The sequence below is a fragment of the Berghia stephanieae genome, chromosome 1, assembly GCF_034508935.2.
Source record: "Berghia stephanieae isolate SIO BIC M18660-M18661 chromosome 1, UCSD_Bste_1.3, whole genome shotgun sequence".
Taxonomy (NCBI): domain Eukaryota; kingdom Metazoa; phylum Mollusca; class Gastropoda; order Nudibranchia; family Aeolidiidae; genus Berghia; species Berghia stephanieae.
The window spans coordinates 108,451,316-108,478,948 of record NC_088360.1 but is presented as its reverse complement, the minus strand read 5'-3'; the positions used below and the strand labels follow the sequence as shown (position 1 = coordinate 108,478,948).

General features: G+C 36.8%; 1 protein-coding gene and 1 long non-coding RNA gene across 2 annotated transcripts; both read left to right on the top strand.

Moving 5' to 3' along the window:
- The first annotated feature begins 71 nt into the window (after positions 1-71).
- Positions 72-27,633, top strand: LOC144962692 (uncharacterized). Its single transcript, XM_078895835.1, has 5 exons — positions 72-214; positions 13,538-13,625; positions 14,756-14,817; positions 15,628-15,844; positions 17,787-27,633. Exon 5 carries the CDS (start codon positions 21,845-21,847, stop codon positions 23,075-23,077), a length of 1,233 nt encoding a protein of 410 aa, XP_078751961.1. The 5' UTR covers positions 72-214; positions 13,538-13,625; positions 14,756-14,817; positions 15,628-15,844; positions 17,787-21,844; the 3' UTR covers positions 23,078-27,633.
- LOC144962691 (uncharacterized) lies at positions 1,562-5,401 on the top strand. The gene is made up of 3 exons (XR_013643509.1): positions 1,562-1,721; positions 2,307-2,454; positions 3,485-5,401. It is a non-coding gene; the product is annotated as an uncharacterized LOC144962691 (long non-coding RNA).

Here is a 27,633-nt window from a genome sequence, read left to right as displayed (position 1 = left end):
TTATCGTGGTGACAAAAGACAAGCAAACATAGTAGCTCATTTTTTTGTGAAACATATGTTTAGTTAATTTCGCACAATTCCTACTTTCGTTTTCGTATTTACGGCGCTGATTTTGTCATTTTTCGTCACTTGCTGACTTCTAAACTATGGCATCGTGGGGGTAAATTGATGCTGGAGGCATCATTGAAGAAGAGACACCGAGATAATTTAAATGGTAAGTTATTGGCCATTCTTATTCTATCACTGTTGATTTATGAATTGAAATCGGGTAGACGTCACACACCGATTGATGATTGTCACTTGCCAGCCATTCGGTAGTGGAGTCAGATAATTCGGGAACTTCTGTAGACTAGATTCACACTATCTAGATAGTACGAGCTTTGTAAGATCTGTCGTTTACTACTACTACTACTACTACTACTACTACTACTACTACTACTACTACTACTACTACTACTACTACTACTACTACTACTACTACCGTGAGGCACTTAAATGAAGGGCTAAATCTGTGTCACAGTTCTCCCATTCACCTGTGTGACCGCTAGTTATCGTTTGTGAACTGCAGGCTAAAACCATGACTTGGTTAAATTGAGATATCTCTGGCGTTTATTTACAGAATTGGATAAATTAAATACCAAAATAAAGGGCATTGAACGCTCTATCATTTGGTACAATTACCGCTTCCCTCCTTAAATTCATTTAGAAGATATTGTAATGGAAAGATAGCTTAATTTCAGCGGGCAAGAAAATCAAGCCGTTTATCATCATTCATGAAAAAATTCCCTTAAAACATAAGTAATCATAAAATTCAATCATTTTCCTTTCCAATGATACCATTTTCAACTTTCAAAACTGCTTCCAGGATACCCCTTGAGCATTCCATAAAGGGAGTGAGTATTTTCCGCCGGGCGGAAAATAACCCTTTTTTCTTATTCTCCGCCGGGATTATCCTTGGGTCTTGTGACCCCCGGTCGTGTCAAAGGTCACATCCGGTCGACCGTGGCGCCAACCACGAACAGGGTTGCCAGTTTGGCATTTTAAATGCCAGATTCCAAAAATCTGGCATTTTTGAAAACCTTTTGGCATTAGAAAAATCATTTGGCATTTGGCATTTTCATTTGGCATTTTCTTTTCTTGTATATTATACTTCAAATGACACCTTTTTTAATTATTTCTAAACGCGTAAAAACAAATCTCTTCACACCGGAAAACTTTGCTATTAAAACTCACACCCTGAACTAGCCCTGCCTCCCTCAGATATTCACTCAAATTCAGCCCTCGACAAGTATCCTCGTAAGTTTTCTGGGAATCTCCTGCAAAACTCGTGAAAATTTGCGTCATGGTCGCCTGTTAACCCCAACAGGAAATTTAGTATAATCCAAAAAAAAGAAAAGAAAAGAAAACACGCAAGCCACCAGGATATGATAGTAAATTGTCTATCAAAAGTGAGTAGTTTTCTTAGTGGGGGTGGGAGTCAACAGACTTTGGCATTTTTTTGAGTGTTTTGGCATTTTTTGAGTCTTCCCCTGGCATTTTGTTGAAAAATAATCTGGCAACCCTGACCACGAAGCCATGATTGTTATTGTTTTGTTCGATTGTCAATGATTGTGGCTCTTGATTTCCAAGCACTTTTTCATCTTATCAACAATTGCAAAAATGCAGTTAACCAATTGCAGACTGAGACTGATACCATTTTTATTCGTCAGGATTCTGTAGAGGTAAGAATTTGACTTTTCTTCTTTTTGTTTTTTTGTTTTTGTTTTTAACAAGGCTCGGACTCAGGACAGTGAAGTGTATATCGAGCAATGCCGATGGCGATATATGAGTAGAGGAGATAGATGAATGAATGAGAATGTAATTGTATTGTAATAACAACACGCCTTGCCGACTGTCACGTGTGCCATGTGTTCTACATTCCAATGTGATCTTTATGGATTAATCCTTCGTTGATTTTACTTCTAATACTGTGTAAATGTAACTGTGTGCATTGTAATTGTAACTGTAACAACTGGGCAGTTTTCAGCAGCAGTGGAAGCGGTGACACAATTTTTAGAACTTTGGAATGAAATTGAGATGCCTCATGATGATGATAATGACAATGATATAAGATACTGTAATGAAAAACGATATCATTTTAACCATTACTTTTTTAACAAATGTATTTATTTATTATTATTATTATTATTATTATTATTATTATTATTATTATTATTATTATTATTATTAACTTAAACAATGACATGACATTGGTATGTGCCATTTTCACTGCAGTGAATTTAATTTTTTTTTTTTTTCATTGACAGCTAACATGAAAGAGTCCAGTTGACGGTACTGGTCTCCTGACAATCAAGAAAGATAGCTGGCTCAAGATGTGTTGTGGCAATCTTATTAATCAGCAAACCATCATCTGTGCCAGCAGAGCAGAGTATCTGCATGCACTTTTTGAAACTGGTTAGTAATGTTTTGAAATCTTCATTAGATTACATCTTTATTGCAGAGATGCCAACCAGTACAGGTTTCCCGTGTTCTGTACGGTTTTTCTTCCGAAGTACGGGCACACGGTTTTATCATGAAAAATACGGGATTTGGTTGAAGTGAAAAATCCACGAAATTACGATCACAACATGAAAAGTGTTTTCATGCAGAAGAGCTTTCATTATCGATACTGAATTTTGCGAATCTTGCCCAGCCTACTGCTATATAACTATAAGTAATTCACTGCCCTTTTTCGAGTACGAGTTAACGAAGTCCGATTCGACCTTTTCGGGTTGATATCGATTTCTGCACGGCGCAGTAAATACAGGTTTTTGTCCTAAAATACAGGTTTTTGGTCTTGAAAATATGGGTTTTCAAAAGGCTAGGTTGGCATCTCTGTTATTGGTGATCAATACAGTACGCTCGAGCATGGGAATTTCGAACAAGTCGGGACCATGCCTGTTTGTTCGAGATTTCCGTGTTTTTTAGTTTTCCAATTTGAGTATTTTACACAGGATTTGAGGGAGGTAAATGTGGGTGGTCTTGATAAAATTCGTATTATAATTATAATGATAACTCCCCATTATTATGAACTCTGTAGAGAGTCAATAGTGAGACTGCAATTTCCTTTTCTCTGTCAGTTCAACACAATCAATTAGTGGGGGAAAAAATTCAACAGATCGCAAGGGAGTGTCCACTATATGAACGAAATAAAGGGATTAAAACTGGGAATTGTACCAAGTTTGAGATTTCCGTGATTTCGAGATTTGCATGCTCGAGTATAAATGCTTGTTAATCTAAATGATAGTTTGTTGTCAAGAGTTTTGTCCTGTATGGTAAAGCCAATGAAATTTCAACTGTGTTGGTGATGGTGAGAATGATGGCCATTTAAAAAAAATTGGTATGTCTTTGACAAATTCAATTTATGACAATGATTTTGATTGGATAGACCTTTCCAAAAGTTGCTAACGAAATACCTCTTTTCTATTTCCATTTTTCAAACCAGAGCAAGATCAACTGTCTTTGTGGAACATCAGACAAAGTGGTTGCAAACAAGTGGTGTTGAATTTTCCTGTATTGAGCCGAAAGAAAAAAAATTTTCTAGGAGTTTGCGAAAGCAAATTGCGTTTGATTGGAGCTAAATCTAATTTCGCCATTTACCTGTTTTTTTTTTGGTCTCAAATAGATTTGATTTTGTAGTTCAAATTGATTAGATACTTATCTCACAAGTATTAGTTTTTTTGATTACAGTGATGAATTCGTAAGATATAAATCATATTTGACCACAATAGTGTTAAAATTTTTCAGCATTTATTTTCTTAGGGAATGGGTTAGCGAATCATTTATACATTTTTTAGACAGATCAATCTACACAATTTTCGTGTTTTCTTGTCCTATGATAGTCATTATTTAGAAAATTTTATGGATCAGCTTATGTCAAATAAGTGTTTTCTCAAATTTCTGTTTTGTGTCATTTTCTGATTTTCTAAGAACCATATATGTCATTTTCCTTTAGATTATTTTCAAATTTATTCAGAATCTTTTTTATGATGTGTTTTGCATCATGATGGAAAAATTTTGGGGTAAATTAAAATTTAGAAGTTTTTTTAATTTTAAAAATTAATTTTTTTTTCCTGTTGATCCGGACCACAATTTCAGCCGAAATTAAAAAATATTGTACAGCATTTCTTTCTAGACAATTTTTTTTTTCAGAAATTGATCAATTTACAAAATTTGACTATTCTCTTGTTCCATATTGATTATACTTTGAAATTTTGATGGACGTTGTCTGCAAAATTAGCTTGTTTATCAAATTAATGAAGACATATTGTTTTTTTCTCAAAATATCATTTTCGATTTTCTGACATTCATAGCTGTATTGTTTCCCATCAGATTGTATACCAAATTTGGTCAGAATCTTTCGTATGATGGGTATTGCATCATGATGGATTTGGTTTTTTGCTAAACTAAAATTTAGTAGTTTTATTAGTTTTATGAATTTTTAAATTGGATTTTTTCTTGTCGTTCCATGCCAAATTTTCAATCGTAATCGAAAAACAATTCTTTAAATATATTTTTCAAGACTTGCTAAGCCTTTCCATCGTGATGTAGCTCTTGTAGGGAACATTGTGTGTAAATTTGGAAGATTTCGTTGGTTTTCGGTGCATCAGTGTCGGAAATTATTTTTTTGTGGGGTGGGTGGGGTTGGTCTCATTTTAGCCTATATTGTCTGTGTCATTGAAGACATTTAAATATATTGAGCTTTTTATATAGCGCAATATCCATAAATGTGCTCAAAGTGCTTTACAAGGGGGCCCTGGTCAACAGCAACGCTTGTTATGCGATATTACAATTTTTTTGGACAAAGACAATACTGTTAACAGCCGGGTACTCCTGTTACACCTGAGTATGTTGAGAGAATGTCCTTTTCCAAGGACTCAACTATGCGCCGAGCGAGGTTCGAACCCAGGACCTTCCGATCCGAAAGCGTCTGTCATACCATAAGACCACATAGCCACACATTTGTTTTTAGCTTTTTTCTTTTTTTTTGTGTGTGTATGTGTGTTAATCATCAAATTTTGTGCAAAACATTGCAAAGTTTGCGGCCGCAATGCAAATCAGGGATTTTTTTTGCCATTTTTTTTTTTTTTTTGCGGCCAGCAACGCGGCCGCAAGCGATGCAAAAAACTGCCATGACAGTATTAGTCACTGCGACTGGTCCCTACCACAGGTATTGTCCACTGAGCCCCTACAGCCAGCCCTATTAGCCACTGGATCCTTATCATCAGCTCTATTAGCCAATGAGTCCCTACTAGAGGATATTCTAACTGTTCTATTATATTTGGGTTTATTTACAGGTACTATATTAAGTTAAGCCTGTTTCTGTATTGTTGATCAATAAAGAATATTGAATTGCAACAAATACTTAGTTATTTACCTACCACCAGCGCTATTAGACACTGAGTCCTTACCACCAGCTCTATTGTCCACTGAGTCCTTACCACCAGCCCTATTGTCCACTGAGTCCCTACTACCAGCTCTATTAGCGACTGAGTCCCTACCACCAGCCCTATTGTCCACTGAGTCCCTACAACCAGCTCTATTAGCGACTGAGTCCTTACCACCAGCCCTATTACTATTAGCCACTGAGTCCCTGTTACCAGCTCTATTAGCGACTGAGTCCTTACCACCAGCCCTATTACTATTAGCCACTGAGTCCCTGTTACCAGCTCTATTGTCCACTGAGTCCCTACCACCAGCCATATTGTCCACTGAGTCCCTACTACCAGCTCTATTAGCGACTGAGTCCTTACCACCAGCCCTATTAGCCACTGAGTCCCTACTACCAGCTCTATTAGCCACTGAGTCCCTACCACCAGCCCTATTGTCCACTGAGTCCCTACTACCAGCTCTATTAGCGACTGAGTCCTTACCACCAGCCCTATTAGCCACTGAGTCCCTACTACCAGCTCTATTAGCCACTGAGTCCCTACCACCAGCCCTATTGTCCACTGAGTCCCTACTACCAGCTCTATTAGCGACTGAGTCCCTACCACCAGCCATATTGTCCACTGAGTCCCTACCACCAGCCCTATTGTCCACTGAGTCCCTACTACCAGCTCTATTAGCGACTGAGTCCTTACCACCAGCCCTATTAGCCACTGAGTCCTTACCACCAGCCCTATTAGCCACTGAGTCCCTGTTACCAGCTCTATTGTCCACTGAGTCCCTACCATCAGCCCTATTGTCCACTGAGTCCCTACTACCAGCTCTGTTAGCGACTGAGTCCTTACCACCAGCCCTATTAGCCACTGAGTCCCTGTTACCATCTCTATTGTCCACCGAGTCCCTACCACCAGCCCTATTGTCCACTGAGACTCTACTACCAGCTCTATTAGCGACTGAGTCCTTACCACCAGCCCTATTAGCCACTGAGTCCCTGTTACCAGCTCTATTAGCGACTGAGTCCCTACCACCAGCCATATTGTCCACTGAGTCCCTACCACCAGCCCTATTGTCCACTGAGTCCCTACTACCAGCTCTATTAGCGACTGAGTCCTTACCACCAGCCCTATTAGCCACTGAGTCCCTGTTACCAGCTCTATTGTCCACTGAGTCCCTACCACCAGCCCTATTGTCCACTGAGACTCTACTACCAGCTCTATTAGCGACTGAGTCCTTACCACCAGCCCTATTAGCCACTGAGTCCCTGTTACCATCTCTATTGTCCACCGAGTCCCTACCACCAGCCCTATTGTCCACTGAGACTCTACTACCAGCTCTATTAGCGACTGAGTCCTTACCACCAGCCCTATTAGCCACTGAGTCCCTGTTACCAGCTCTATTAGCGACTGAGTCCCTACCACCAGCCATATTGTCCACTGAGTCCCTACCACCAGCCCTATTGTCCACTGAGTCCCTACTACCAGCTCTATTAGCGACTGAGTCCTTACCACCAGCCCTATTAGCCACTGAGTCCCTGTTACCAGCTCTATTGTCCACTGAGTCCCTCCCACCAGCCCTATTGTCCACTGAGTCCCTACTACCAGCTCTATTAGCATCACCGATGCAAAAAACTGCCATGACAGAAGAGACAAGAAAATACCAAAAAGTAAAACGATTTTTTCCCATAGGGTTAAACAGAGGTGGGAGAGAAGAAAAAAACAGAAAAACCGTGTGGTTGGTAACTGGAAGTTCATCACTCATAACTGTCTACAGTTATTCAGAGTCGACTCCCTGACTCTGAATAACCGTAGACAGTTATTCAGAGTCGACTCTGAATAACCGCAGCCTTTGCATTTGGACATGGCAAAAGTTATATTGTGACATCTGTAGGATGTTTTTGTTAATAAATTTATATAAAAATAATAATTTTAAAAATCGAAATATAAAACCAGAAAATAGAAGTTGCATTGAAGGTAAAATAATGTTTTAGAAAGACCTTATTAAATGTGATGAACAGTCAGATGGCTCCGTAGCGCAGTGGACAAGCTGTCAGACTCCAACCTTGAAAGTACTGGGTTCGATCCCCATTGTCAGGGCTGAGAATCTTCCGCCTGAAGGCGGATTTCCGCCTAAATGGTGGTTTATCTCCGCCCATCACCATCACGATTCCGCCTTTTAAAAAGGCTCACCACAGCCACTACATCAACATCCCTATCACCACTACTTTTACAACCACCACCTGTACTACAACAACCATGACATCATCATTCCTATCACCATTACTACTACAACCACCACCACATCGTCATCCCTACCACCACCACCACCACCACATCATCATCCCCACCACCACTACTACTACCTACAACCACCACCACCACATCATCATCCCTACCACCACCACTACAGCTACAACCACAACTACTACAACTACCATCACATCATCATCCCTACCACCACTACTACAACAACCACCACCACATCATCATTCCTACTACCAATACAAATACATCCTCCACCATCACATCATCCCAACTATAACTACTACAACCACCCCACATCATCCCTACCACAACTGTTACAACCACCTCCACACCATCATTCCCAACACCTCTACAGCTACAACCACCATATCATCATCCCTATCACGACCCTACTACAACCACCATCACATCATCATCCCTACTGCCATCTTTTCTTACTACTACTACTACAATATGTTGTAATTACACTCTCAGCTTTTGAAATTCCTCCAAGTGGTGTCAGAAATTATTGCGACACACATTTTTGATTGCATCTCAGTAAATTGTTTATGAAATTCAAATTTATACGTTATCATCGCATAGATAAGTCTTGAACTCCATTTTTGTGACCAGTCATTCTCACCCATGAACCATCATGACATCATCACCACAACTACCACCACTACAACAGCAACTATCACATCATCATTCATCATCAGTAACACCATCTCCACAACCACATCATCACTGCCCTCATTGTAATCAGTACCACCTCTAGTGCAAGCACCACTATCACATCATCTTCCTGGTGGAATCTTTTGACTTGCATGGATCAGAGTTGCTTTCTGCCTTTGCCTTGACTTGATCATTTTCCTGGCCGGATTCATTGGCACGGAGGGAAACAATTAAATGTTTAGTCGTTTTTGGGAGATGATATGTTTGTCCTCGTATATCATCTCTCTTTTGTGTGACGTTAGATTTGTTGTTCTATATTTTGTATTTCTCTCATAAGGATTCTGTGCTTGTGTCTTGGTGAGACTTTTAGGTGACCTCAAACTAACTACATTGATAGTTTGATCTTGGCGTCCGTTTGTGAGCCTTATTTGAACCATTCACTTTTTCTTCGGTGCTTTTGATCTTACTTAAATCTATATTTTTTACAGCCCCATATATATTTTAAGTGCCGCTGAAATGACCTACAAACATATATGTATACACATGCACACAAAAATCAATAAAATTCACTCAGTTCTTAAGTCTCGTTAATTTTTCACTTTAATTTTTCTGTACTCATCACTACACTTTGAGATCTCTCTCTCTCTCTCTCTCTCTCTCTCTCTCTCTCTCTCTCTCTCTCTCTCTCTCTCTCTCTCTCTCTCTTTCTCTCTCTCTCTCTCTCTCTCTCTCTCTCTCTCTCTCTCTCTCTCTCTCTCTCTCTCTCTCTCTCTCACAAATCAGTAAAGTGCACCCAGTTCTTTAGCCTCAATAAGTTTTCAATTTTCATCTTCATGTAGTTAACAATGATACACAGACACACACACACCCACATACACACACCCACACACATACACACACACACACACACACACACACGCGCGCGCGCAGAGGATTCAATTAAAATGTTAATTTCCTGGCAATTGCCAACATGAATCATACGTTAACTTAATATTTACGATTAACAAATAAAGCACATACACACCTAACAATAAAGTTGACTCAGTACTTTTAATCTCGGTTAGTTTTTCACTTTAATCTCTCTGTACCTATCACTATATTCACTTTGAGCAGTCCTGGGTGGGGATCCTGACCTACCATAATGGGCAGGGAGGTACATGCTGTGTCTTCTATCCCCCCATACCCATTTTCCAATTGTTTCCTGTCATTGTCTTGGAATGAGATTACTTAGTTTTGTCCTGACCCTTGCCGGGGTTCCTTGGCTGGGAGGGAAACAGTCGAATGTCTAGTTATAGTTTTGGGAGATGATATTTTTTTCCTTGTAAATCATCTCTCTGTTATGCATTGTTTTATGTTTAGTTTATTATATGATTGGTAAACATTTGAGTGTATTCCTCTTAGTTGGGACCTGTGCTTGTGTCTGGATGAGACTTTTAGGTGATCTCAAACTAAGTACTTTGACGGTGTGCTTTTGGAATCTACATCTGTTCCCTATTTCAACCAATTCCCCTTTGTCTTACCTTTTCTTTTGTGCTTTAATTGTAATTCTAGAACTTTTTACTATCCCATTTTCTTCCTTTTTACTGGCGCTGATATGACCTTAATACGGAGTTATAGTTAGAGCATGAAGCTCACCGACCGATCGACTTTAACGATCACGTGTTCAATTTTTTCTCGCGTCTCTCGTCTAATCTCGTCACTCCGGAATAGAAAGAGGAGGTGGAGCTTATATGATATAACGCAATGAAAGTTCTGTCCGATGACGGGTGGGGGGATATCACCTCTCCAAAACTTACCTTATTATATGAGATCTTGAGATTCTTATCCAATCATCGATTGCTCGTTTGACAGTTCGCTTGTGAACAGTTAGGAGACCATCTCTTGATTTATGGGCAGGCGGCTTTGCGTAAAGGCGGTGAGTGTTGTATACATCAAAGAGTACCGCTGACCGATGGGTAAATAGTGGTTGTGTAACCCAAAAGCCCTGCCGACTCGACTGCAAGGTCTTGTATGTAATAGTTGCGTAATCATTTGGAAGCTACAGAGAAAGGTGTTTTTGTGTAATCCCTTTCACACACACGCAACCACACACACACACACACACACACACAAACATATACAAACAATACACAAACAATTCACATCCCTGGTCATCTATTGCCTATATTATTAATGTTAATATATACATATATCCCATGCTGATTGTCACTACCCCCCCACCCCCCAACCATTTCCACAATCCAAGTACCAGCAGCCTTTTCTCTTTGATTTCGTATCATGGTCTACCCGAAGCCCAACACCTCGATCGTTTGAGGGTCAACCCCCCCCCCCCCCTCCCCCGACCTTCCCCCGTAATCAATTTATAATTTTTTGATCTGTAAAGAGCACCACATGCACAATTATATACTATTGAATGACACTGACCCCTTGCCCCTCCCCTAACACAAGCCAACAGCAACCCAAGCTATCCTCTATCACGTGACCTTAGATCCGATGCTGCATACCGCTTGAGAGTCTTCACTATCCAGATCTCGTTCATGGTCACGTGAGAAGGCTATATCCGTTGGGGTTCGGCGTGCGGCGTCTCGTTCGGCCCGATTTAGTTAAAAGCCTAATGTGTTGCAAGCGCCGTAAAACCCTTAAAAACAAAAACAAAACTTTGAGCAGTCTCTCTCTCTCTCTCTCACTCTCTCTGTCTCTCTCTCACTCACACACACACACACAAATACACTCACACACACCTGGGTGGGGTTCCTGACCTCCCATAGTGGGCAAGGGGGTGCATACTATGTCTTCTATCCCCTTATATCAGTTTTCCAACAAGCTTTCTGTCTTTGTCTTGGAATGAGATTACTTGTTTTTTTCCCGGCCCTGGCCAGAGTCCTAACTGGAAGGGAAACAGTCAAATGCACAGTTATTGTTTTGGGAGATGATATTTTTTTCCTTGTAAATCATCTCTCTGTTATGTATTATTATATTTGTTATTTTGAATGTATAATGTAAGCATTTGAGTGTATTCCTCTTTCTTGGATTTTGTGCTTGTGTCCGGATGAGACTTATAGGTTATCTCAAACTAAGTACATTGGTGGTATGCTCTTGGAATCTACATCTGATCCCTATTTGTTCCGTTCCCTGTGTCTTACTTTTTCTTGGGTGCTTTAATTATAATTCTAGAACTTTTTACTATCCCATTTTCTTCCTTTTTACTGGCGCTGATATGACCTTGATGTGTTGCCATCGTCGTAAACCCTTAAAAACAACAAACAAAAAACACACACACACAAACACACACTGCGGGTGGTTGGATGGGAGCATCACCCTTGAATCATATACCTATGATGTTCGCATGGGTGTACGATCCGATAGTGATGTCGTTTCTTCTTCTCTTTACTAGCCTATCCTGCTTCTTTGGTTTGTGATTGTATTTTTGACAGGGGATATTTTTTTTCCTGTAAATCTTCTGCCTGTTTGTTCTTGGGTATTTATAATTTACCTTATGATATCTTTAGGTTATGATTTTGATTTACATTTGTACTATTTTTTGTTAGATTGCTTGTTTTTTTTTTTGTTTCAGCGGTCTCTCATATAACCTCAATTGTGTTGGAAGAGACCTAAAGCAACAAAAACAAAAAACAAAACAAACACACACTATCTTTCCTTCTGTCAGACAAACCTAAATCTATAAAGTGGATCATATCCTTTTCACATCAGCCATCATTCTCTCTTTTCACCTTCAACTACACACCTTATCATCATCACCACCACCACCACCTTCACTATCATCATCACAATCATCATCATCATCATCATAATAATAATAATAATCATCACTGCCACTACTACTACAACCACCACCATCGCCACACCATCATTTCATGAAGCACCACCATTACTACAACCACCTCCACCACATCATCATCATCATTGCCACCACCACTACGACATCATCGCCACCACCACTACGACATCATCACAACACTATCACCATTAAAACAACAATCACTACCACATCCTTACCACCACTACTACAACCTCCTTCAACACAACAATATCACCACGACCACTTCTGCAACCACCACAACCACATACATTATCATTACTGCCACCACTCCAACAGCCGCCATCAAATCATTATTACCACCACACCTAACATTCATTTTAATATTTTATACCTCATAAATTGGTTTTGGAACTTTACTTGATTTGAAACAAGGGGTATTAGGATGATTATAGATCTCAATAGATTATATTTTGTTTGCAGAAATTCCTGTTTAAGCATTGAAATTGTTCGGAATTGTTTCTGAAATTTACGTGAGCCAAATTTTAAGTTGACGTCTCTGGTCAACTTGAAACAATGGGATGTGGGCATTAGTGAATCTGTGAATACGGGAGATGTATGTGTCTACAACCATCATCACATCATCATCCTTACCACAACTACTACAACCACCACCACATCATTATCCCTACCACTACCATTACTACAACCACCATGATATAATTACACTTTCAGTTTTTGAAATTCCTCCGAGTGATGTCAGAAATTGCTGGGAGACACATGTTGGATTGCATCACAATAACTTTTAATGAAATTTAAATTTATAGGTTATTTTTGCATGGATGGTTCTTGATCTAAGCGCTGAAACATTTCCTCCTTTTTAGTGACCAGTCATTCTCACCCCTGATTGTTGACTTTTTTTTTTGGATTTACTTTGTTTTTGTTTGCTTTTTTTTCTTTCTTTTTTTTTTTCAAAAACTTTTTATCATGTTTTAAAAAAACTTCGATTTTAATTTTCTAAAATTATTTATTTATTTGAGATCAGTATTTGTGTGCCATGTTTCTTTTTACTTTTAATTTTTTAAATTATTGTTATTATTCTTTAATTTATTATCATTGTACATCGGTAATCACTAAGCAGCGTGCTAAACTACAATCTAAAACTATTTAAACCTCATGGACATATGCAGCAACAACTTTACCATCACCGCCAACGGAGGTGCATAAAAACTGTGCGTTTTTGTACACCTCCAACGGAGGTGTATAATTACGCCACCTTATTTTATGGATTTTTGAAAAGAATATAAAATATTTTTAACTTAAACCTGTCTTTGCATCATGCTTTATGCATACAGTGTGCCATATCACAAAATCATAGTTTAATGTTGAGAATATGCTATTTCTTTTGTACCTTCAGATCACAGAGATTTGAGCTTTAAAAATCCTGAAAAAATGTCTTGCTGCCAATCCAGACAACCCTTTTGATGTGATCTATGATGTTAATGGTAAGAATGTAATTTGATGAGGAAATGAATAAAATATTTAGGTACACATAGTTTGCTTATTTTTGTTTGAGTCATGATGTGTAATACTAATACAATCCACTCCGGATAATTGCAACATTTCCTAAGAAATGGAAATAATTCTATATAAAAGTCACTGGTTAATTGCAACAAACTTCGGTTTTAAAAAAGTGGTAAATTCAAGAAATCAAACAATATATCATGATTAAATTTCATCATGGATGAAATCATGACAGGTTGAAGAATCGAGAGTGAGCGGGATTTAATGCTACGATAGTGTGTCAACACTCTATTAGAGTCGAAAGAGGGCGGGGATTTGCAGTATGGGTTTGTGACGTCATCGGTAGCCATTAAATTGAAGAGGGGTGGGGGCTGGTCATAATCTTGACAACAGGTTATAAATGACAGTTATAAAGAGAGATTGGGCGATATCCTTTGTTTTAGGATTAACAACTGTGCATTGTGACCAACGAGTTTGGTGAGAGCTTATTGTCTCTTATCACGGCTAATCTCTTGAACTCTGACAAATGTTGAGAAAAAAAGAGTGAAACTTCGTTCAATCTGAGTAAGATATCGGCTTGCTTCATAGCTGCTTTTGGTTGACAAATCTACACATGGCTGCCATATGGTTTTTGTTTCAATGAAATTGCTCTGTATGTGGTGGACTAAGAATAACATTTACTGGTTTGAGTTTACAATAAATGTGTAAAATGTTGAAATAGTGGATAGGAAACTGAACTTCGGTTAATTGCAACTTCAGTTAATCGCAACATTTTTTATGATCCCAAGGTGTTGCGATTATCCGAAGTGAACTGTACCTGAATCTAGAACGAAAAACTATCATATGGATATGATTATAGACAGATTGGTTTCTGGAATTATATTTCCATCCTCTCTTGCCAACTCTGACATTCTTGAAATTTAAAATAAAATAGCCAAAAGGTTTCGGACTTAATTTTCTTTTTTTCCAAAGGACAATAGTCATAAAGTAAATAATAAAATAAAAATCCTTTTTACAGCACAAGATGGCATGATTTTTTGTTTAAGGGTTTAGAGAAAAACTTGCAGATGATAGTCTTCAGCTTTTCTTTGTTTGTTTTTATTTTATATAGACTCCAACTCAGAGCTTGAAAGTGATGCAGAACAAAGTTCCATATCGCATGATTAAGCTGTGGTAAGTATGTAAATTGAAACAAAATCATAGCATTTGTATAGCGTTTATCCACAGTTTGCACCATGCTCAAAATGCTTCATATCACCATATTTTGTGGTGGACAAAACACAATTGCCACAAAAGATGAGACCTGCAGTCTGTTAGGCGCGATACAATATTTCAGGACAAGGACAACACTGTTTTACACCAGTGGGACCTCCTAGTCTTTTGTTGTTAAAATGTTCTTTGCAGTTCACTTTGCCAACAATAACACTATTTTAAACCTTCCTCGTTATATTTTGAAGTGATATTCATTGATGAACCATTCACATTTGAAGTCGTTTGTTTTTTATTTGACAAAATGTGAAAATGATGCGTTTCCAGGAAAAATGACAATAGCTTCTGTTGGGATTATACTTTTGATCTCGCATTTTGTCCAAATTCTCTTGCATTGTAATGTTTATCAACTTTTTAAAAAACTATATTGCAGTTGCAAGGTTAGGAAGTTCATATTGTTGCAATGACAACAGTTTATATGTCCAGAATCGTAGTGAGATAAAAATTGTTTTGTAGTTGTTGGTCCTGGTGTAGGATTTAGAGAGTTGGTTAAAAACAGTTTACTGAAGCCCTGGTTGGTGTAGCTATATTTATTCATGCACAGTTGAACATATTAAATACTTAGACAATATGTCTGCCTTTCTCAACTCTTTTATTATACTTGCATTATTAACCAGCTAATTGTTTAGTTGGATTATTAAACAATGGGTCTTCGTGTTTATTGTCAACATGAATGAATTGATTGATTTGTCATCTTTTCCAAAAAATATACAGGATACCGATTTTGTAGCTGACTCCGAGTCTGATTCCTCTTCGTGCTCTGTGAGGTACCCAATGCTGAGTACATCATTGTCTTTGGAACCTAGTGTTCATTCCCCAACTCGGTCAGAGCCTCATCCACAACTATCACAGACTGAACCTCGTTGCCAGTCTGGGACCCAGGTTCAACCTGAATGCTATACACATACAAACCAACGTGTTACGTGCAATGGTGAGTCATTTTTTGTCATTCTTCTCCTTTGATATTTGTGGGATCAATTTTAATTTACCCATTCCTTTTAAAATAAAACTTCCCACCCCCTCCATTGTGCTGCATTTGTGTTATCTCATTTTTTTTTCTGTTTTGGCAATGCTGCGTCGCAAAATACGCTACCATTTACATCACAAGCACAAATCCAAATTTGATAGGGTGGACATCTTAGAATCTGAAACCCCAATGTGTGAGTGGTATCAGTGAAACCAGCCATAATAATCTTCATGTTTTTTTTTTTTGTTTTTTTTTGTGTGTGTGTAATAGACTTAAATTGCTTGTATTGTAAGTGTTAAAATGGTTTTTTGTTACAACCCATCTATATACTAAAACTGTTTCTTTGTATGTATATGATGCTTAAGGCTTTTTTTTCACAGACCAACTGGAAACTTAACGAGTATCAGAATAACATTTTTATTAATCTTGCAACCTAAACGGTTTATGATGATTGGGAGCATTTAAAGAAAAGCACATTTTCTTTTTCATTTGTCGGTACTAAAATTATACTTTGATAATGTCTGCTGTGCTACAAACCCTTTTGACTTCCAGGTTCAATTCTTTTTTTTATTCTAAAATTCTTGGGGTTTCCTTTCAATGACAACTGAGATCATTAAAATTCAGCTCACAACAATATGTGTGTAGATTTGATGAAAACATATGTTCAAGTTGAGAAGCAGTGTTCACAAACTTACTGATCATTTTTACTAGCATTTATTTTCCTAACTTATCTGTGTCAATTAACAAAGGCAAGACTCAAGTATTTTCTATCTGAACAGTGTGTTTGTTATTTCCGGCATATACATGTCATATTTCATTCCCACAAAATATAAATCGGGATTAAGTGGTCTAAACACCTCGTTCAGGCAGTTGGGGGGAAGTAAATAAGTCTAAGGAATTAATGAAGCGGGTGCTCAACCGTTTTGGAGGACGTTTGATTGATGTCGGCTGTTTGTTCTGCCAGCCGGTGATGTTTTCTCACTAACTCAATGACAAAGGAAGTCATTATTATTACTATTACTATGAACTATAGTCTATTATTACTTTTGTTACTATATTAATTGTTACTTATTGCCGTTACTGTTATTATTAATATTATTATGATATTGCCTTCTTTGCATTCTATTACTATTATTGATATAACTAATTTCTGATTGTTGTAAATAATTATATGAATGGAATTTTGGCGAATGGCCAAGGGCCTACAATAAACTTAAATGAAACTTAAAATGAAATGTTAATCTTTGGATAGGACTTGGGTTTATTCTTGATTACTTTTCCGCCTGGGTCGAGTGAAGCAATTGGAGTAAATTTTGTTGCTCAATGTAAAAAACATGACGCTAACCATTCGGCTGATACTGATACCTCCAAGGGGTGGTTGGGGGAAAACGTAAAATTCTTTTGACATTCTGTCTGGTTATTCGCTGAAACAACAAAAGACAATCTATTTATTCAGATGAGACGGTTGGGGGAAAACGTAAAATTCTTTTGACATTCTGTCTGGTTATTCGCTGAAACAACAAAAGACAATCTATTTATTCAGATGAGACTTCATTGTGTTACGATTTATGTTTATATTTTGATTATAATGAAGAGGGAACCCTGAACCCAGTGAAGTGGGTGGATTGATCTATTTATTTCTATTCAAAACAAAAATATGGCGTCTTTTCGCTTGATTTGTAATGTGGCAAAGGTCTCCACAAATCTGACATACCTCTTCCAAAGGAATAGATGGTAGAAAAGGCTATAACAAGAAAGAATGATGACAGTTACTTGTCCAGGCCTTAAACATTTGGAATGCTATTCCTCTCTACCACTGTCATGTAGCTGATGTGCATACGATCTGTCTATTGATTTATTTTCAGAGTTCATAGCATGATGTGTTTTATTTTCTCCTTTTTTTCAGAGAAATACAAAAAGTCAAGGAGACCCTGTCTATACTGTGGACAGTTGCAAACAAAACTCTCAAGGCATTTGATGAGGAAACACAAGGATGAGACAGGAGTTACAGAGGTCATGAAACAGCCTGTGAAGGAAAGGAAAAGAACAATGGAATATATAAAGAAACAGTGCATTTTTTATTCAAACACTAGAAACAATTAAATTGTTATGCGTGAGAGAGCACAAGGGTCACATGAAGTTGTTATGTGTGCTGGCTGTAAGGGGTTTTACCCAGGACGTAGGGTTTATGAACACAAAAAGAAATGTAGTACTGAGCATGCTCTGTGTACTGGGGTTGTAAAATTTTATCCTGTGGATCCCAATGCAAGTAAAGAAATAAAGGAGAATATTCTTGACAAATTTCGAAATGATGAAGTGGGAAATTTGTGTCGATCAGACAAAGCTATAGTATTGTTAGGAACAAAATTGTGGAGTAAAAGTTCAAAGAAGGAGAGAAAAGTTATAATGAGTGATTTACGCATCTTAGGAAATTTGATTTTAAAAACTAGGAAAAGAACAAATCAACCTTCTTTCTCTGGAGAGGATGTGGTGAAGCGTTGTAACTTTAATGAAATATCACAATCCATTTCTGAAATGACTTTGAAAGAGGATGGGACATTGAAAGCAGGCTTGAAGCTTTCAATTGGATTTATATTGAAAAAGTTAATTAATTTCTTAAAAGGGGAATACATAATGCAAAACAAAATGGGAGAATCCGCAGAGATAGATTTGTTCAAAGCTGTCATGGATTATAATTGGGACAGTATTTTTTTTTACAGCCAGAGTTCAATGTGAAGCAAAGAGAACAAATTTGAGAAAACCCAAAGAGATGCCATTGGAGAATGATATAAAGAAGCTACGGCAATTTATTACTGAAGAGATGGCCCGTATTTGTGAGGATGATTATCATTTATTTGATTCACATATGTTTGTTAGGCTTCGCAATGTCATCGTAGCTAGGCTTACAATGTTTAATGCGAGGAGAGGCGGGGAACCCGCAAGGATGTTGTTAAAAGACTGGAATGATGCAGATTCAGATGTATGGGTTGATCCCCAGCTTGTACAACATGTCACTGATCCTTTGGAAAAAGCGTTACTTGAGAAGTATAAGCTGGCCTATCAGTCTGGAAAGGGAAGCAAGATGTTGGTCCCTGTGTTGATACCCAATGACACAATTCAGCCTTTAAGGAAACTTGTACAGGAGCGTAAAGCTGTTGATATTTCAGACAACCCATTTCTTTTTCCAAATACAGGAATATCCAAAGATCATGTAAGTGGTTACATTGCCATCAAATATGTCACTTCCTTAGTAAAGGATTAAGAGAAACCCCAGTTGTTAATAGCTGATAAATTCAGGCACCGAGCTTCGACATTATTTGCCTTACTTGATGTCCCACAACACGAGAGAGATGTCTTCTATTGACATATGGGACACAGTGAATCAATCAATCATAACATTTATCAGTGTCCACTTGCAATACGAGAAATAACAGAAGTTGGTCATTTTTTGGGGTCAAATTGATAACTCAGCATCGGTCACTGGGGAAGGAAATTGTAACATTGAAACAAATGACTCTGTAGTGAATAAAGACTCAAATGAAAATTTTGGAACACACATAGTAACAGCTTCAAATCAAGAAGAAATATTTGATGGTGAAGCAGGAGTGCCAAATCAGCTTCCGTGTTCTTCAAAACAAACTGAACCCAAGAGGAATTAAAGCAAAAATCGGAGATACATGTCATGGTCAGATGAGGATACAGATAGAGTCAGGTCATATTTTAAAAACTTTGTCGAAGATGTTTCAGCACATGGTTCGCGGGGATCATTACCTGGGAAGTCTGAAATTATTCTGTTCTTAAAACACCACAGGGTATTTTCACAAAAAGGAATCCCTGAAGGTACACAAATTAGTTTGGTGAAGACAAAGATTTTTAATGAAAGAAATAAATATAGAAGGGAAAGAGCGTTTCAATCGGTGTAATTGTCACAGTAAAGGTTGTTCACAATTATCTTATTAAATTTTATTTTATTATGAACTGAATTCATCTCACTCCAGTTATATTTCGGTAGGCTTAGATAAACTTTACCTTCTAATATTAGATTGTCTTTCCTTTTATAGCCTTCCCTTGAATTAATTTCTAATTAGTGAATACGTTTCGTTCTACATTCTGTCACGTAGCCACTATTATAAAAGCTGATTGGTCTAACATTCTACACTCACTTCTCTCTACAATCTATGCTGGACGGCCAGTCGCTCCATTCCTTATATATACTGGAAGATAATGGGACTTTGTGGATATTTTATCTCCACCATCAAGACGCCGGAGTTTTTACCTTTGACTGCATAATCTTAAAGGATCAAACCTAAGCCCGCTGTCGAAGAAACATCTGAATAACCCCTTCTCAATTGCCTGGAAGTGGAACTTTATGAGCCTGAGCCCGTTATCGGAGGAATATATTATCCAAGCCTGTCAACTGCCTGGAAACGTAACCTTACGAACCTGACATATCATCATAAGTTACGTAATATATGCACGTTTCTATTTGTAACAACCACAATCACTATTTATCTCTTTTAATTAAATTTCATCTTTCTTTTTATTTCATTTTAAACAAATCGTTAATTGTTTTTCATTTATAGTAACTAGTAAATTCTGGGGCCTCATTCTACATATCTTTATGCATAGTCAAGTAGCTCTTTACTCACTTGAGACCATGACATTTTGAAGGGGACACATATAAAGAATTGAATTTATTTAGTTACATATATCTATTTCATCTAACTTTAAAGTTTAAATTGTAAAACTCTTAATTGCCCCACTTGATCATAGTTTAATTGAACTCCCTATTTACAGGATTGATTTTTTTTTTCTTTTTCATTTCTTATTTAAATGGAATAACAATTTATCCATTCATTCTTTCATTTAAATTGAATAGCATTTTATTGATTCATTCCTTCATTCATTTATTCATTTATAACTTATTCATTCATTCATTGTTCTTTCATTTATTCATTCATTCATCCATTCATTCGTTTATTCACTCATTTATCCAATCATTCATACATTTATTCCTCCATCATTCGTTCATTCATACATTTATACATTCATTTATTCATCTATTCACTCAGTTTTTCATTCATTCATTCATTCATTCCTTGTCCACTTTGTTATTATATCACTCATTTCATTTTGTTGTTTGCCTCATTCATGAATTGTTTTCAATATGTTTACATTCCATAACGATTCATTCACCTATCATCCAATCACTCAGTGTTGTGAACACATTTTGTAACTATTGTAAATCTTATGATATTTTATTTTGTATTTCAGACATTACTGTTAAACACTCTTCAATGCCTAATTACAATTGTTGAACAACCATTGAACAAGAGAGAGGTCCCAGCCACGAACTGAGTTGGTAAATATATCCTTCATTATTCTCTTTTACATGAGTTGGGCATCACATAGTAACTATAGACATCGTGATTTGTTTTGCATAGTGATTTGTTTGAATTACATTTTTGACATATTACTGTTACCGAAAACTACTTATATATTATGTTCTGAAAAGTGAGTCTTTAAAAAAAAAAATAATAAAAGGAGTCTACTAGCCATCGTGTTATATTTAATGATAGATAACTTGGGATTATTTTGGCATCCTATTATTGTTGTCACACTCTAGTATATTAGCGTCATTGCGAATAATTGTACACAAACTAACGACGAGTCACATACATTGGTGATAAATTTTTCGTAGTAACATAGTTTAGAGTACACGCGATTGACACACTGTTATTGACACAAGTCATAATAACTCCGCATTGTATTGACACATTGCTTTATAAGATATAACGATAAAAGGCATCAAATTCAACATACATAATAAGTTGAAATAAGAGAGAGAGAGAGATTTCTAAAAATAGAACAGTTCATTCCAGTAAGTGTAAATAAATAAAACAGTCAGTAACAGTATCCTGTCAATATAATATATATAAAATATCGTAACTAATTTATTGCAACATGGAAGCATATAAAAGATACTTAAGTCTCGCAAAGGACCTAGAAATACTCCAGGAAAGAATATTTTCATGGTGCGAAGAGAAAGTAAAAGAAGAAAAAGAACACGAAGAAAGAATACGTAAAGAAGAAAATGAAGAAAGAATTCGTAGAGAAGAAAATGAAGAAAGAATTCATAGAGAAGAAAAAGAACACGAAGAAAGAATACGTAATGAAGAAAGAATTCGTAGAGAAGAAAATGAAGAAAGAATACGTAGAGAAGAACGAGAAGAAAGAGTCCAAGAAAGGGAACTAAAAAAACAGATAGTTTTAGCAGAAGAAGAAACCAAAAGGACCCAAATGATGCTGGAAATTGAAAAAACAAAAACCGGTCATGAAAGAAAACATAATAATAGTGATGGATTTTTCGTGAAACTTCCACGCATGCCAACCTACGATGAACGCTCAGACTGTCTAGAATCCTTCTTACACCGATTCGAATTTCAGGCTAAAGGTTATCGTTGGCCAGAAAGCAAATCGGCCACAGCCTTGATTAACTGCTTATCTGGAGAACCGCTAAAAGTTTTCTATACCTTAACAACTGAAGATACAGATGACTATGGTAAAATTAAAGACGCTCTGCTAAAAAGATTTAGATTAATGGAAGATGGTTACCAGGAAAGGTTTCACACTGCAAAACCGGAAAGTGGAGAAGACTTTAATACATTCGTGAACCGAATTACTCAATTTCTAAATCGATGGCTTGAGTTGGCAAACGTAAAACAAGACGACTTTGCAGGCCTTTACTATCTAACGCTGAAGAATCGAATCTATCAAGCTTGCAACCCAGATTTAGTCGCATTCTTTAAAGAGAGAAAGCCAGAAAACTTGGACAAATTAAAAATCTATGCAGAAAACTTTAACAGCGCACATCCATTGACACCCCTTAGCAGAGCATTGAAGGAACCATACTACGCTGCCGCTGCTCAGAGTCCATGTACACCTAAAGTTCAGTACTCAAATAGAACGAGCCGATCAATCACTCGGAACACGCAAGTGAAACAGGATGACCATAGTAACAAACCATGGAACAAACAGTTCAATAGAGACCATAGCCGACCCTATCAAAACAAAACAAGAAATAGCACTGACAATAATACTGAGTATAAGAAAACCAACAAACCTATAATTAAATGTCAATATTGTGGAAGAAAGGCCACACAGCAGACAAATGTTACAAAATCGTCGGATATCTAAAAGAAACTGCAAATGCATCACTCCAAACAAGTGTAAACTAATCAGACACGAGTAATGTCAGGAGAAAATATAAATGTGTATTGCGTGAAAGGTATGTCACTTTTAACACAAACTCACAAGTCAGGATTGCTATTTTTTTGTGAAGGCAAAGCTAATGGAACTGATTGCAAAATATTGAGAGACACAGGATGCAGTACAGTAGGAATAAAAGCATCTTTGATCAATGACGAAGACAAAACTGGAAAAACGGTACAATGCATCACATTCAGTGGCACAGTCGAAACCTTTGAAACAGCTAATGTGTACATAGAAACCCCATACTATACAGGAATAGTGGAATGCTGTATACTTCCCAATCCCGTCGCTGATGTTATTGTTGGCAATATAAAAGGTCTCAAAGACAACCCAACAGATGTAAAAGAATGGTCATTAACCCAAGAAACAGCTTGTCTAGCAGAAACAAGAAAATGACTAAGACAACAGAGAAGCCAATGATTATTTCTCTTGAACCACAACAATTTGACAGGATCACGTTCATTGAAGAACAGAAAAAGGACCTGACTTTAACATCATACTTCAATATCGCAAACAAAGGGACGAAATCAAAAGTTGAATACATTATTGAAAAAGATATTCTGTTCAGGTTACATAGGAAAAGAAACAAAAAAGCTAAACAACTGGTCACGCCAAGTATTTACAGAAACAAAATCCTTGGAATAGCGCATGATTCAATAACTTCTGGACATCTTGGGAGCTCTTCCACATTGAAGAGAATATCCGAGAATTTCACATGGCCTGGAATTACTAAAGACGTCCGAGAATATGTGAAATAGTGTGACACATGCCAAAGAAGAAATTGCAAAAGGCAGAATACAGAGATTGCCATTAGAGACAACCCCAGTTATTGAAAAAGTTTTTCAAAAAGTTGCAATTGACATTATAGGCCCTTTAACAAAATCAGATAGAAACCATACGCACATACTAACACTAGTCGATTACGCAACCAGGTGGTCAGAAGCGATAGCACTGAAATCAACTACATCGGATCACATAGCTGAAGCATTGATGGCAATTTTTACTAGAATAGGCATACCAAATGAGATACTGTCGGACAATGGACCCCAATTTACATCACATATGATGCATGAAACCATGAAACTCATGGGAATCCAACACTCATTCACAACTCCCTACCACCCCCAAGCAAATGGTCTTTGTGAAAGATTCAATGGCACTCTGAAGAATATGTTAAGAAAAGTGTCAGCAGAAAAACCAGATAATTGGGATAGATACTTACCAGCAATCCTATTTGCATATAGAGAAATACCCCAAAAAATCGACAGGCTACTCCCCATTTGAGTTGATGTATGGACGATCATCTCGCGGCCCGATCAACGTAGTAGCCAATATTTGTAAAGGGAATGAGGAGGACAGTAATGAAATTATGTTTGCTTACGAATATGTAAGAAACCCGAAAGACAGAATAGAGGACACGTGTAAGCTAGCACAGGAATCCGTCAGTAAGAAAGCGGAGAAATACAAGGAATACTCTGATCGCAAAAGCAAATCAAGAAAATTTGAGATTGGTGACAAAGTACTAATACTCTTACCCGATGACTAGAGTAAACTTTTAGCTACATGGAAAGGACCATAAATCAAGTAATTAATTACGAGATTAAAATTAACAACACAACAAAGACATTCCATGCAAATATGCTAAAAAAATATTTTGATAGAGACACAGTGTCGCAACCTATGTTTACTAATATCGAATCTTCAATTGCAGGATTAATCATACCGTTGGTCATGGGACACAGACACCCGAGACAGAAAAACAAACAAAAATCGCACAATCACAACCACCTAAGACAAAAAAAGAAGTACGCAAAGTACTTGGGCTCCTAAATTTTTACAGGAAATACATTTACAACTTCGCGCACATCGCGACACCACTAAAAAATCTGACAAAGAAAGGGTCACCGAACAAAATTGTTTGGACAGAAGCGTGTCAGAATAGCTTTAATCAATTAAAGGCATTATTCTGTTCAGAACCAATTCTTAAATTACCCGACATGTCAAAAGAATTTGTTGTAAGAACTGACGCGTCTGATAAGGGCATCGTAGGCGTACTATTATAGGAGCATGAGGGAACTCTAATGCCTTGCTTCTATGCAAGCAGAAAATTATTGGACAGAGAATCACGGTACTCTGGAATAGAACGTGAAGGACTGGCCATCGTCTTTGCTTTAAAGACATTCAGCAGATATCTACTGCTAAAAGAGTTTGTGGTCGAAACGGACCATAAACCACTCACGTACATAAGAAATAACAAAATGAATAACAGTAGAGTACTAAGATGGAGTTTGTTTTTGCAAAATTACACTTTCAGTATCTCTCACATACCAGGCTGTGAAAATATTCACGCCGACCTACTTTCTTGATTGGTGTAAACACGTGAGAAGGGTATAACTTAACCTCTCATGCATACTGTTAGTTACCTCGCAAATTATGCCAACTCAGAACGCACAATTTCGATAATTTTGTTTGAAAACATGATGACCCAACTTAATGTAGCATTGAGTATTGTTTGGATATATATACCATACCCATTCATGATTTGGGAAATCTTCTCTTTATCTATTATTGTTATGAATTTTCATTCATTAATGATTAATAATAGAAATGCCAATATTCTATTTACATTTTCATTCATTCCATTCAGTAAATTACCTTCATATCATCGACTTAAATCATGCTTCATTGCCATCACTATTGTTTATCACAATGATTTGTAATCACATTGCCATCATGTTGTTCATCACAATGATTTGTAATCATAATCTATCATTGTTATTGTCACCCATTCATAGACCTACGTTAGTATAAACATTTCCATGTGGAGTTAATAAATAATTTAAATGTAGCAAAAATCATAACAATGGATTAATGCTAGAGTATCATGATAGTAAATTTACTTCCGTTTGTAAAATCTATCTTTCCCATAATGGTTAAAGAGTATATTTTAAACGTGGGTGGGGGTGTCACAGTAAAGGTTGTTCACAATTATCTTATTAAATTTTATTTTATTAAGAACTGAATTCATCTCACTCCAGTTATATTTCTGTAGGCTTAGATAAACTTTACCTTCTAATATTAGATCGTCTTTCCTTTTATAGCCTTCCCTCGAATTAATTTCTAATTAGAACGTTTCGTTCTACATTCTGTCACGTAGCCACTTATTATAAAAGCTGATTGGTCTAACATTCTACACTCACTTCTCTCTACAATCTATGCCGGACGGACAGTCGCTCCATTCCTTATATATACTGGAAGATTTTTATCTTTTGGGACTTTGTGGATATTTTATCTCCACCATCAAGACGCCGGAGCTTTTACCTTTGACTGTATAATCTTCAAGGATCAAACCTAAGCCAGCTATCGAAGAAATATCTGAATAACCCCTTCTCAATTGCCTGGAAGTGGAACTTTATGAGCCTGAGCCCGTTATCGGAGGAATATATTATCCAAGCCTGTCAACTGCCTGGAAACGTAACCTTACGAACCTGGCATATCATCATAAGTTACGTAATATATGCACGTTTCTATTTGTAACTACCACAATCACTATTTATCTCTTTTAATTAAATTTCATCTTTCTTTTTATTTCATTTTAAACAAATCGTTAATTGTTTTTCATTTATAGTAACTAGTAAATTCTGGGGCCTCATTCTACATATCTTTATGCATAGTCGAGTAGCTCTTTACTCATTTGAGACCATGACAGTAATGACAATCATGAATTTGATTTGTATTACATTCTTTGTACTGTATGGTGTTATTGACATATTTTGGGGGTTTAAAAAAAAGTTTTATCTTTATTTAGTACAATCTGTTCATCATTGCAATATTCATTTTTATATTATATGAACATTAATTTGCTCAGTTTGAGAGACAAATGCTTTGTAGAACTATCTGAAAGACAATCAGATATGGCAGAATAAAAAGTCTTTCAACTAACCCTAACTTAATTGGCCAATGTAGCTTTACGTTCAGCATTTTCTAGATAACTAAAGTAAAACTTCTATTCTTTTTATGATAATTTTAAGAGTTGCAATCTTTAGAGGTGACTGTCAAGAAATGACACCCCTGTGCATTTAATTTCTTTCTTTCTTTATCCCCTCAATCAGAATAATAATAATTAATAATGAAAAAAGAAAATGCTGCAACGACAGCTTAGAACTGCATAAAGTGCTTAAGAATTATTTTTTTGCATTAAACTTTATTTAAACGATTTTCAACACTTTTGCTTCACAGTTTATGCTTTTTAACAAATACAATTAAGCAACTGACCAGCAACAACATATTGGTTTGTTATCATTTGAGGGTTTTATCAGTAAAACTGTTTCTATCCTTTTTATGTTGCACTGTACACATAACAAACTTCATCAAAGTTTCTTTTGCTTTTATTTGGTGACTAAAGACTTATATGTGATACAGTGGATGAATGTTTGTGATGGCTTTTGGAACTGAAATAAACCTGCAATATGATTTGTAAA

What these genes read in the sequence shown, in the direction of transcription:
- LOC144962692 (XM_078895835.1), top strand. Translation starts at nt 21,845, where the DNA reads ATGGAAGCATATAAAAGATACTTAAGTCTCGCAAAGGACCTAGAAATA.